Source organism: Sus scrofa, chromosome X (assembly GCF_054392235.1).
Source record: "Sus scrofa isolate SSC_HxYL_T2T_F1_AM1 chromosome X, Sscrofa_HxYL_maternal_Yorkshire_Landrace_v2.0, whole genome shotgun sequence".
NCBI classification, from domain to species: domain Eukaryota; kingdom Metazoa; phylum Chordata; class Mammalia; order Artiodactyla; family Suidae; genus Sus; species Sus scrofa.
Window position 1 is genome coordinate 21,655,599 of NC_139401.1, and position 13,050 is coordinate 21,668,648.

Sequence of the window (13,050 nt, forward strand, 5' to 3'; positions counted from 1 at the left end):
GCTTGTGGATGTTCCTGGGCCAGGAATCAAACCCACAGTACAGCAATGACCCAAGCTGCTTCAGTGACAATGCTGGATCCTTAACCTGCTGTGCCATAAAGGAACTCCAATAATTTCTAATTTTTGTATTTCACATTGATTCTGATATCTCAGAAGTTTATTACATGATGGTGGTAGTCTGCTTCAACCACATATTGATTTTTAACATGTAGCTATATTGCGCTTAGCCAAAATGTGTATTTGGTCCCCTCTAAAAAAATATACTAAATAAAAATGATATGAATAAAAGCTTGGCTGGATGTCCCTTATTTAAAATAGTTACTTGAGAGAAACCTAAAACTATTTGTAAATTAGGTCACATTTATTCTAAGGAAGAATACCTTGATCTTTTGGAATTCTGGTGTCTTTTGCTGCCACCTTGCATCCTGTATCTTGTCTCTTCTGCTGCCACCAGCTGGCTTCCACTTCCGATAAATTCCAGAAACCAGCAGGATTCTATTCAGTGTTTTATTTTCACTGCTGGGTCCCTCATGAGAATACCAAGTCAGTTGAATAAGTAAAATTCTAGGTTGGGAACAGAGAAACACAATCAACTCATTTCCTACATGTTTGGGTAATCAGATAGCCACACAGTAGCTGGTTTTTGTCCCAGCAACTGGCTCAGACAAGGCTTCAGGCTAGCAAACGAGAAGACTTTTTTTTTTTTTGTCTTTTTGCCTTTTCTAGGGCTGCACCCTGGGCATATGGAGATTCCCAGGCTAGGGGTCTAATCAGAGCTGTAGCCACCAGCCTATGCCACAGCCACAGCAACACGGGATCTGAGCCGCGTCTGCAACCTACACCACAGCTCACAGCAACATGGGATCCTTAACCCACTGAGCAAGGCCAGGGGTTGAACCTGCAACCTCATGGTTCCTAGTCGGATTCGTTGACCACTAAGCCATGACGGGAACTCCGGAGAAGACATTTTAAATCTTAATATTCTCATCCTGGGAAAGAACAGTGTTAAAAACTACAGTCATTATGTAAAAACAAACAAAAGTCAGTTCAAATACAATAGTGGACCGATTGTCTTAGTACAGTTTTAAACTTTAATTGCTTCAGAAGTACAAACTGTGAATTTACACAAAGCATCACTTGAAAAATAAAATTATTTAAATTTCTTTCATTCTCCTTTGGTCTTGGGAATTTTTGAACAATAAATGTATTTCAATTTTAAGTTTCAGTCAATATTTTCTATTTTCAGTTAGGGGGACTGAAAAATTTGAATTTTAAAATCATTCAGCAGCTTACCAAATTACACAGTTCCTTTGCAGCACAGCAAGTTAAGGATCTAGTTTTGTCACTGCGGTGGCTCAGGTCACTGCTGTGGTTCGGGTTTGATCCCTAGCCTGGGAACTTCCACATACCATGGGCATAGCCAAAAAAAAAATCACCAAATTAAATAAGTGTGAAAGAAATTTAAATAAACTTTCAAGTGATGCTTTTTACAAGTTTGTGGTGTTTATACTTCTGAAATTATCATAACCTAAAACTGAACTGAGACTTTTGGGACACCTGTACACAGAAAACTGTGGAGTCACAGGGTGCTGGAATATAACCTTTTATAATTATACCCAGTTATGTCCAAAATAAACCAAAACATTCTATAACATACATACACACATGTATGCAAGAAGATGTAAAACTGAGTCAAAATTTCTTGAAGCTGGAGAGGTAATGGTGCTAAGTTATTAAAAACTTGAGGAAAAGTATGGGAGAATGAGGCAAATTAGTAACAGTATCTGTAATATAGTTTTCTTGTATTATACTATATTTTTATTTTGGAGGAGGTTGAGGGTGCATATTTATTGGTGATACTTCTTAAGATATTAGTATTACTATTGCTAATGATGCTTTTCCAGAAAAGTTAAAACAAATAACTTTTAAAGACTTGGGCATTAAGAGTATTAAAAAAACCCTCCATATATATTAGTTTTCCTTCTCATTAGAGATCATCTAGTTCAGTTTTTCTCAATATTGGCTGCACAATGGAATGACTTGAGTTTAAAAAATACTTATGCTTGGGGTCCTGTTGAGATTTTGATTCAATTGGTCAAAGCTACAGAACTGGCTTTAGGAATTTTTAAAGCCCCCTGGTGATCCTAACTTTACAGCCAAGGTTCAGAACCACTGCTCCAGGTCAATATAATCAGGTACATGTCAACATAAAAATACTTAGAACTTTTCCTTTTTACGGTAACACCAACCTCAAAATGTTATAATGGAAGAGGTTGATAAAATAACCTAATTTAAAACTCAAAAATATCATGTTGAACGAAACATGTCGGACACAAAAGAGTACTTGCTGAGTACTTACTGCACGATTTAATTTACACAAAATTTTAAAAAATTAGAATGGGGGTCTGGGGTCGCGAGACAGGGGTTAACTGGGAAGGGATGCAAAGAAAATTCCTGGGATGGGAATGTTCTCTATTTTGATTAAGGTGCATAAATATATAGTTACCAAAGCTCATCGAAATAGGTGAGATCTGTATTATGTTTTCGCTACATGTAAATTACACTTCAATTTAAAAAGAACGAACAAACATAATTAACTTAAATCTGGATACCTATGACAGGGTCTGAGGGGCGGGGACGATGACTACTTCAGATGACCCCAAACCCTCACTAGATTAAAAGGAACCGCAAACCCCAGGCCAGAAACGGAGAGAACGGAGAGTGGACAGCAGGGTGGGCCAAAACCTAAGAAATCACCAGCAGGCTGGCAGCTACGGTTGATCTGATGCCTAGACTTCGGCGTGTGAGTGTTACGCGAAAATAAGCCCCCGCGCCCTTTCCGGTGCGTCCGCTGCCGTCTGTGTGTCCACCGGAAGGATCCGGAAGGGAACGACGCCACCACGAGAAAGGAGCCGGTGGCAGCTTGGTTCCTGCGCAGATGCTGGGGCTGTAAGCGCCGCGCGGTCGGCTGGTTTCCGCTCGCAGGGAGGACGCCGGCGCTCGCCTTCCCTCCGCTGCCTCCGCCGCTGCCATGATTCCGGTATCGCTGGTGGTGGTGGTGGTGGGCGGCTGGACTGCCGTCTACCTGACCGACTTGGTGCTGAAGGTGAGGGCCTCGGGCCTAAGGCCCAAGCCCGCGGTGCCCAGGGCGGGAGCGCAAGGCCCGAGGCCTTTTCTCTTCCCCTGCCTTGTGCCTCCCGGGCTGGAAGGCGTGCGGCCGGTGCCCACGTGCAGCTTTCCGCTTGGCGCCCGGTCCGGTGTTGTAAATAAAGCACGGCTGGTCCTGGGAGGGGTGTGGCGGCCTGCGCAGCCGCCGCAGTCGCATTGCGGCTCGCTGCAGGCCCCACATCCTTAAGGTCCTGCCCGGGAGGTGCCGGTAGTGGGCTAGGGAGGGCCGGGGCCCTGCCAAACCCCGGCGTTGCACCTGGGAGGAAAGTAAAATGTCCGCCTGGGAAAGGCATTGTTTGCCTTCATTATCTTTAGGGCCACGACCCTCCAGAGACTCTGGTTTTAGAATGGATCTAGATCAAGTTGTGATTTAGATCGTTGGCCTCAAATTTTAAAGTGCATACGATCATCTGGGGTTCCGGTTAAAATGCACATTCTGATTCAGGGGGCCTAAGATTCCGCATTTCTAACCAGTTCCCAAGTGCAATCAATGCTGCTAGTCTACAGACCATACTTGAAAATAGCATACTCAAGTAGCAAGGATTTAGACAGCTAGTTTTTGAATACTCGAATTCTAATTTGTACTCTAGGCCCCGTTTCTTCACGCTAATCTCCCTTAAGCCTTCTTCATCCCAACCCTGGCCGCGACACACACATCCTGGGTGCACGGTCCATTCTTAAGTTATTTGGAAGTGTGGTGGATATTATGAACACTTGTTTAACCACATGCTTCAAGCAGCCTTTTGGAATTCCATATTGGGGGTGGGGTTATCATATGTGTGGAACAAAATCATAGAAATTCTCAAATGTTGAATAAAAATTCCAGCTATGACTAGTAAAGCCTTCATGTTATGCTGTTTTAAATAGAATACTTTAGTATTATGTGCTTTAGATTTAACAGTAAAATGAAATGGTCCTGCTTTGTTGCACTTAAACTTGCAAAGTAAGGAGATTATACGTTGGAGTCCTTAAAGCCAGGGCTGGGCTCTGTCACTTCCTTCTGTACCTCCATTTCTGCACCTTTAAAATGGTAACATTCATAAACTCTCCTGAAATTAGAGGGAGTATTACACTAACTCATTCACATGAAGCCTTGCTACTCAGCCTGAGATTCAAGGACCAGCAGCATTTGCATCATCTGAGAGCTTGTCAGAAATGTAGAATCTCAAGCCTCATTCCTGAGTAAGAGAATCAGAATCTGCATCCTCATAAGATCCCTAGGTGCTGCCTCTGCACATACTTGGCATGGTGCTTAGCATGTCATAAGCAGTACAGTTTACAACAGTGATTTTGTTGTTTGGAAAAAACAAAGCCACATGATTTCTTCATGTTGCATATGTGACAAAAACGCAAAATAAAAACTTTTCAAACCTCTTTAGTCTCTGGTCCAGTGTGTGAGGTGATCAAGATGTCACTTCAGTAACAGCCTCTAACTCCCTAAGAGAGCCCTATCCCTTGAACAAAAGACCTAACTCTCATTTGGAATATCTGCCTGAGGAATGGAGAGACCTTAAGTTTTAGGAGCCTGCACCTTCAGCTTCTCTGCTTCCAGCTTTGTCTACTATTCTACTCTTGGCTCATCTAGAATTTCCTCAGTAGACACCTGGAGGGTGTGTCACTGTCTTTTTCCAAGTCCTAGAAAAAAAGGCAGGTTTTAAAAACCACCCGAGGACTGAGAACAGAGAACATTCTAGATCTAAAGGCAAATGGATACCTATTTTCAGACTCAGGTCATTTTTTATGACTGTGATAAGGCTGAGATATCCTAGAGACAGATAAGTTTCTCAAATGAATAAGCATCTATTTGAAAACTACTTATTGTACTTAGTCTAATAGGTAAGAGGTCAGTGGCTATATAAAACAGCTTTATGTTACCCCAAATCCTACATTATCAAATTTCCCTAAAGATAAAACTCTTGTTAGGCTGTGTATAAGCATCTATCTCCCCAGCCCTTAAGAATGTAAGAAGTTACTGAGACCAAGATGGCCTCAGATAAGTTTTGTACTTTTACATGATCAAATTCAGCCTAACTTCTTAGGGTTGTTGCTCAGAAGAGAATAGAAAGCACTGATTCCAACTAACCTGTTCCCTCTATTGGATTGCCTGGGGGGTCTTTTTTAATTGCAACACAAGACCTTTCTGTGGTAACAAGGCTTCTGGACCTGTGCTGTCCAGTATGGTAGCCACTAACTACATGTGGGCATCTAGCATTTGATATGGGGCTAGTCGGAATCGGGAGGTGCTGTGACTGTAAAGTTGACACTGAATTTCAAAGAATTAGTGCAGAAGCAAGTAAACAACGTGAAGTATTTCAATAATTACATTGATTACATTTTGCATGATAATACCTGGAAATTTGGGGTTAAAATAGGTTTAAATTAATCTGTTTCTGTTTGCCTTTTTTTTTTATGCTTTTTTTTTTTTTTTTTTTTTGTCTTTTTGCCTTTTCTAGGGCCGCTTCCGCGGCATATGGAGATTCCCAGGCTAGGGGTTTAATTGGAGCCGTAGCCACTGGCCTACACCAGGGCAACAGCAACGCGGGATCCGAGCCGCGTCTGCAACCTACACCACAGCTCACGGCAACGCCGGATCGTCAACCCGACTGAGCAAGGGCAGGGATCGAACCTGCAACCTCATGGTTCCTAGTCGGATTCGTTAACCACTGCGCCACGACGGGAACTCCTGTTTCTGTTTGCCTTTTAAAGTCCAGCTACTAGAAAATTTAAAATTATATATGTGGCCTGCATTTGTAGCTCACGTTATGTTTCTGTTGGACAATGTTGTTCTAAGCAAAAGTCAGAAAACTTTTTTTGCCCATGGGCCATAGTTTGCCAGACCCTGACCTCAGAAGACCAGCTAGTCAGTAAGACTCTTACTTGAATATCCTGAAGAATAAACAAAAGCTTTAAAATTATAAGCATTTGATTAGTCAATATCTTGCTTTCATGTAAAAAAACACTTCTTTTTTATTTAACATTATAAATTGTACTTCAAAATTGAGTAATGTGGCACTTCTCTTTCTCTCTTAGTCGTCTGTGTATTTTAAGCATTCTTATGAAGACTGGCTGGAAAACAACGGGTTGAGCATCTCGCCTTTTCACATACGATGGCAGACTGCTGTTTTCAATCGTGCCTTTTACAGCTGGGGACGGCGGAAAGCAAGGATGCTTTACCAGTGGTATTCTTCATTTTCTTTTTTTGGTTTAAATTGGTCATTGTGATCATGAAAAATGCTTGTTAAATCAACTGTTTCCATTATTTTCAATTTACTGAGTTTTTAAATATCGACAGTATAAGAACTTCTGGCTTCATATAAATTTATGGAATTGCATCATTGTGTTTTTGCTCTTTTTTTTTTTTTTTTATTTAGGGCTTCACCAGAAGCATGTGGAAGTTCCCAGGCTAGGGGTCTAATCAGAGCTACAGCTGCCAGCTACGCCACAGCCACAGCAACGCGGGATTCAAGCCATGTCTGTGACCTACACCACAACTCATGGCAACACCGGATCCTGCAGGCTTTCCCCTACACTTCTTTTGTGATACCTGTCCAGGAGAAAATATTTAAAGTATTTAACATCCAGTAAAGCATGTGCACAAACCAGCTGGAAAAATGGCCAGCCAGATTACACCAGCAGGATCCAGACCTATCCCTTTAGTTTAAAGAATGTTTTGGGAGTTCCCGTCGTGGCACAGTGGAAATGAATCCGACTAGAAACCATGAGGTTGCAGGTTCGATCCCTGGCCTCACTCAGTGGGTTGAAGATCCGCCATTGCCGTGACCTGTGGTATAAGTCGCAGACACAGCTCGGATCCCGAGTTACTGTGGCTCTGGCATAGGCCAGCAGCTACAGCTCTGATTAGACCCCTAGCTTGGGAGCCTCCATATGCTGCGGGTGTGGCCCTGGAAAAGGCAAAAAGACCAAAAAAAAATTAGAATTGAAAAAAGGGACATTACTATAGATTCTTAGACTTATTTTTAAAAAATGAAACTACTGTGAACAGTTCTATGCCTATAAATTTGACCATTTAGATGAAAATGAACAAGTTCCTTGAAAAACAGCTTATCAAAAAGTTAGAAAATGTAATAGATCATCCCCACCCGTGGAGGGGTGGCTTCTATTAAAACAGTAAGAGAAAGAAACTTGTTAAATTTTAACATGTTAATATTTAAACTCATTGCAAAATTCAGCTATTATTTTAGCTGAATAATAAATTTTGCATTTTATTTGATGCAAACATTAGAATCAGATGAAAATAAATATCTATAATGTCAAGAGCTTTCATAACTACCTGAGGGCAAGATCAAAACAATGCTATGTAAATGAGTAAAAAATATGAGAGGGAACAAACATTTTATTGGGAACAACATTCAACTTCTTCACTTATGAGAGAATTGTAAATTGGAACTGCTTAAAGAGACTAGTGCCCATGCTTCAGTCAAGTATCTGAAGTTCAGGTAGGAAAAAGAAGCAGAGTTATTCAAATTTTTAGACATTGTTTTGAAGCCATGAAATGTGGCTGGTTGATAAATTTGTTAGTCCATGAATTGTGAGGAATTGTACATTTATGTAATTTTTTTCCTCTTGACAGGTTCAATTTTGGAATGGTGTTTGGCGTAATTGCCATGTTCAGCTCTTTTTTTCTCCTGGGGAGAACACTGATGCAGACTTTATCACAAATGATGGTTGACTCTCCCTCTTATTCTTCCTCCTCATCTTCCTCTTCCTCCTTGTCTTCCTCTTCCTCTTCTTCCTCCTCATCTTCATCCTCTTCCTCCTCCTCACTTCACAACGAACAGGTGCTCCAAGTTGTGGTAAGTGGCTTGTTGCTTTAAGCAGCTTTGTTGAAAAAAAGATGTAAGATATTCCTTCTGGATAGCATAACTCCATAATGTAAATATGAACATAGATGAAAAGTCTCTCATCTTCCCAAATTACTCGCTTAAACAAAATCATTAGTGGAGTTCCCACCAGTGGCACAGTGGGTTAAGAATCCGACTACAGCAGCTCAAGTCGCTGCAGAGGCAAAGGTTCTGTCCCCAGCCCAGTACAGTGGGTTAAAAGGATCTGCATCTCCACAGATACGTCGTACATTGCAGCTGAGGCTCAGGTTCAGTCCCTGGCCTGGGAACTTTGAGATGGTGCTGTATAGCCATAAAATTAAAAAAAAAATAAATTAGTAAGATTATAGCCAAGAACTGTTGCAGTAGGTAGTAAAAGTAGTAGAGGTAGTAATAGTAGTAGTAATAGAACAAACGGACCACCACCAAGACTGTCGACAGTTATACGAGTATCTGATGCAATTCTTGCTTTTTAGGGCCACACCCGTAGCACATGAAGGTTTCTTCGCTAGGGGTCCAATCGGAGCTACAGCTGCAGGCTTACACCACAGCCACAGCAAGGCAGGATCCAAGCCTCGTCTGTGACCTACACCACAGCTCACGGCAATGCCAGATCCTTAACCCACTGATCAAGGTCAGGGATCAAACCCACAACCTCACAGTTCCTAGTCAGATTCGTTTCTGCTGTGCCACAATGGGAACTCCAAGGTTTTGTTTTTAATTGAAGTATAGTTGCTGTACAATATTATATAAGTTACAGGTGTCCAATAAATATAGTGATTCACAATTTTTAAAGGTTATACTTCATGTATAATTATTTTAAAATATTGGCTGTATTCCCTGTGTTGTACAATATACCCTTGTAGCTTATTTTATACGTAATAGTTTGTAATTCTTGTTGTCTTCTTGAACTGTTAAATGATTGTTACTGCCAAAGAATAAGCATACTGATTTAAAATCTCTATAATGGGAGTTCCCGTTGTGGCTCAGTGGTTAGCAAACCTGACTAGGATCCATGAGGATGCGGGTTTGATCCCTGGCCTCACTCAGTGGGTTAAGGATCCGCCATTGCTGTGAGCTGTGGTGTAGGTTGCAGACGTGGCTTGGATCCTGTGTTGCTGTGGCTCTGGTGTAGGCCAGCTGCTGCATTTCCGATTGGACCCCTAGCCTGGGAACCTCCATATCCGTGGGTGCGGCCCTAAAAGACAAAAAAGAAAAAAACAAAAGAAATAAAATCTCTATAATGTATAAATAAATTGCATCTTAATCCTATGCAAAGTGTTCCCCTTTCTTCATGGCTTGCAGACTCTAGCCAGTAATATCCTTTTAATTAGAGGTAAAAGACCTTTTGAACAGTCACTGTGAGTGATTTCTTGATGTAAAGAATAATGTGTTGAGTTGTACTCCTATGACTGTAAGGTATTTATAATAATTTCCACTTTAAAGCACATGTGTAGACCTATACCTTATCGATTCATGTTTCCAGAGTTTGAAAGGGTGCTTTACAACTTACTTTTAAGTTTTTTACATTAATAGCTTCCATTTCTGTGAGTCATGGATGTTAGGGTTTTTTTGGGGGTTTTTTTTGTCTTTTTTTTTTTTTGTTGTTGTTGTTGTTGTTGTTGTTGCTATTTCTTGGGCCGCTCCCGCGGCATATGGAGGTTCCCAGGCTAGGGGTCCAATTGGAGCTGTAGCCACCGGCCTACGCCAGAGCCACAGCAACGCGGGATCCGAGCCGCGTCTGCAACCTACACCACAGCTCTCGGCAACGCCGGATCCTTAACCCACTGAGCAAGGGCAGGGACCAAACCCGCAACCTCATGGTTCCTAGTCGGATTCGTTAACCACTGCGCCACGACGGGAACTCTGGATGTTAGGTTTTTAATCATGTTCTTAATAGTCTATTTGAGTGACAGATTTTTTTTTAATTGGAGTATAGTTGATTTATAATATTGTGTAAATCAATTATTAATAAATATTAATTTATTTTTAATTAATTTTAATTAATTTTTAATTGGAGTATAGTTGATTTACAATATTGTATAAATCAACTATTAAATTAAATATTAATTTCAGATGTATAGCATAGTGATTCAGTGTTTTTGCATATTATATTCCATTATAGGTTATGACAAGATAATGGGTATAATTCCCTGTGCCATACAGTATATCCATGTTGCTCATCTATTTTGTATATAGTAGTTTCTATCTGTTAATACCCCTAATTTGTCCCTCCTCCATTCCTTTTCCCCTTTGGTAACTACAAGTTTGTTTTGTATATCTGTGAGTCTGTTTGCATATAAATTTACCTTTTATTATTTTTTGGGTCCCATATATAAGTAATATCATTACTATTTGTCTATCTCTCTCTGACGTATTTCACTAAGCATAATATTCTCTTCAGTCCATCCACGTTGCTGCTGATGGCAGGATTTTATTCTTTTTGTGGTTGGGTAGTATTGCAGTGTGTGTGTGTGTGTGTGTGTGTGTGTGTGTGTGTGTACCACATCATCTTAATCCAGTCATCTATTGATGGATTCTTGGGTTGCTTCCATGTCTTTGGTATGGTAAACAGTGCTGCTTTGAATATTAGGATGCATGTATCTTTTTGAATTATTGTTTGGGGGTTGTTGTTGTTTTTCTTGGATATATACCCAGCAGTGGAATTGCTGGATCATATTGTAGTTCTATTTGTATTTTTTAAGGAACCTCTGTACTGTTCTCCATAGTGGCTATGTCAGTTTACATTCCCACCAACAACTTCAAAGGTTCCCTTTTCTCCACACCCTCTCCAACATATGTTATTTGTAAAATTTTGATGATGGCAATTCTGACAGGTGTGAGGTGATACCTCATTGTCATTTTGATTTGCATTCTCTAATAATTAGTGGTGTTGAGCATGTTTTCATTTGCCTGTTACCCATCTCTATGTCTTCTTTGGAAAAATGTCTGTTCACCTCTTTGTGGCCTCTAAGAGCTGGGTCACTTTGGGAAGATTACAAGTCATAACAAAAAATAAACAAGCTTTCCTGTGGTAATAGCTCTTTCTTACGGGTTAAAAGCATTCAAGAGGGTGAGGCCTCAGACGAGATTATTTATTTTTTCAGCAAACATTTACTGAGTATATTGTGCCAGCTGGCCTTGTGCTGAGTCCTACCTATACAGCAAACAAAATCCAATTCTAGCACTTAAAGAGCTTTTAGTCTTTTCTTCTTGACAGTAGCCATTCTAATAGGTACGGTGATATCTAGTTGTGGTTTTGATTGGCATGTCCCTAATGATTAGTGATGCTGAGCATCTGTTTATGTCCCTATTGGCCATTTTGATTTCTTCTTCAGAAATGCTAAATAGTAGTTCTTCTCCCCATCTCTGAATCGGATTGTTTGAGTGGTGGGGGTTATTTGTTATTAAGTTTTGTTAAATCTTTATATATTTTAGACATTAACACCTTATCCAGTATATGGTTTGCAAAATTTTTTTCCCATTCTGTGGGCTGCCATTGTTTGTTTCTTTTGCTATATAGAAGCTTTTGAATTTGATGTAGTCCCAATCGTTGATTTTTGCTTTTGTTGTTTGTGCTTTTTAACATCATGACTTAAAAAATTGCCTGAGTGGCAAAGTGTTATTTAGAGAAGAAATTTCTTCTGTTTGCTTTTCAGCTTATTCACAGAGCTTGCAAAATATTGACTCCATTAGGAGAGCTATGATTTGGAACCATTTAGAAGTCAGCTGCCCTCTGTAGTCTACCCTGCATATTTTTGTTTAAGTTTGTTTTATCTCCTGACTTTGATATGAGCTCTTGTAGCTTAGAGGACATACTTTCTGTTTACTTTACAATTCCCTACAGCCTCATTCAGTATTAATTCCCAAAAACCTGGCACTCTGTGTTATTGAGAGATTAGTATTCTGGTACATCTAATACCCTGTGTGATCATAGCTGAGACAGATGGGCAGTCGAGTACTGTTGCCAGCAAACAAGACCTACCATCTGTTCGTACAGTCACATGTTCAAATCCTTACCTTATCTCATTATTATATCCATTGAAATAATAAAGAGAAGGAATCAATATCCTATTGGATCAAGCCTACTGATTTATTTGAAATAAAGGTAAGATGACCTGGATACTTTATGATGTAGAAGGAATGTATGAAAATTAATCTTAAGTACATACATTTAGAGAGGAATCAGAGAAAAGGAAGCTGCAGGTCTGAATAGACAGATGCCTGACAACATGAAAATGGAGCAGTTATGTAGAAAAAGATACACTGATACTCTTGAAAAAAGTTGTTTAGTAGGGTCTGAGTAGAGAGAACTTCAGATACTGACCATCGTAAAAATGTCTATATCTTCTGACCATTTACTTCTACATCTGGGACTCTAGGTTAAGGAAACACTTCCAAATATAGAAAAAAAAATAGTATTCATCAAGCTCTTTATCCTAACATTCATTATTATGAAGAATTGGAAACAGTCACAGTACATAATTAAGGAATGGTTAAATTACGGGAGTGTCATCCGTTGAAATATTATTCATACATTAAAGATGATGACTATTGGAGTTTCCATTGTGATTCAGCATGTTAAGACCCTGACATAGGCACCGTGTGGATATGGCTTCAATCCCTGGCCTTGCTCAGTGTGTTAAGGATCCAGTATTGCCACAAGCTCTGGCTTGGATTGCAGATGTGTTTTGGATCCCAACTTGCTGTGGCTATGGCCTAGGCCTCAGCTGCAGCTCCAATTCAACCTCTGGCCCAGAAATTTCTATATACCGCAGGTGTGGCCGTAAAAAGAAAAAAATGATGACTAGTTTCGTAACTAGAGAAAGGACTCTTGGAATTAGTGAATTTAGAAACCAATCCAGGCAGCATGATTTGACGCTCCTCTTCAGTTATTAAAAAGAGCTTAAAAGTGAAATTCCTTTTTTTTAACCTGTTTTTTTTTTAACTTTTTTGTTAAAGTATAGTTGATTTACAGTGTTGTGTCCGTTTCTGCTGCACAGCAAAGTGACCCGGTCATACATATATAAATATACCTTCT

At 40.1% G+C, this 13,050-nt stretch overlaps 1 protein-coding gene across 5 annotated transcripts in view; it reads left to right on the plus strand.

Annotated features, from left to right (window-relative positions):
• Positions 1-2,908: 2,908 nt before the first annotated feature.
• Positions 2,909-13,050, plus strand: part of MBTPS2 (membrane bound transcription factor peptidase, site 2) — an 82,713-nt gene continuing 72,571 nt past the window's right edge. For all 5 annotated transcript variants that reach the window (XR_014835815.1, XR_014835816.1, XR_014835817.1 and 2 more), the window contains exons 1-3: positions 2,909-3,106; positions 6,199-6,347; positions 7,760-7,982. Coding sequence is in view for 2 of the 5 variants with exons in the window: in XM_021079698.2 (XP_020935357.1) it covers positions 3,032-3,106; positions 6,199-6,347; positions 7,760-7,982 (447 nt within the window). In the remaining 3 variants the exon portion in view is untranslated. The remainder of the gene's footprint in view (positions 3,107-6,198; positions 6,348-7,759; positions 7,983-13,050) is intronic.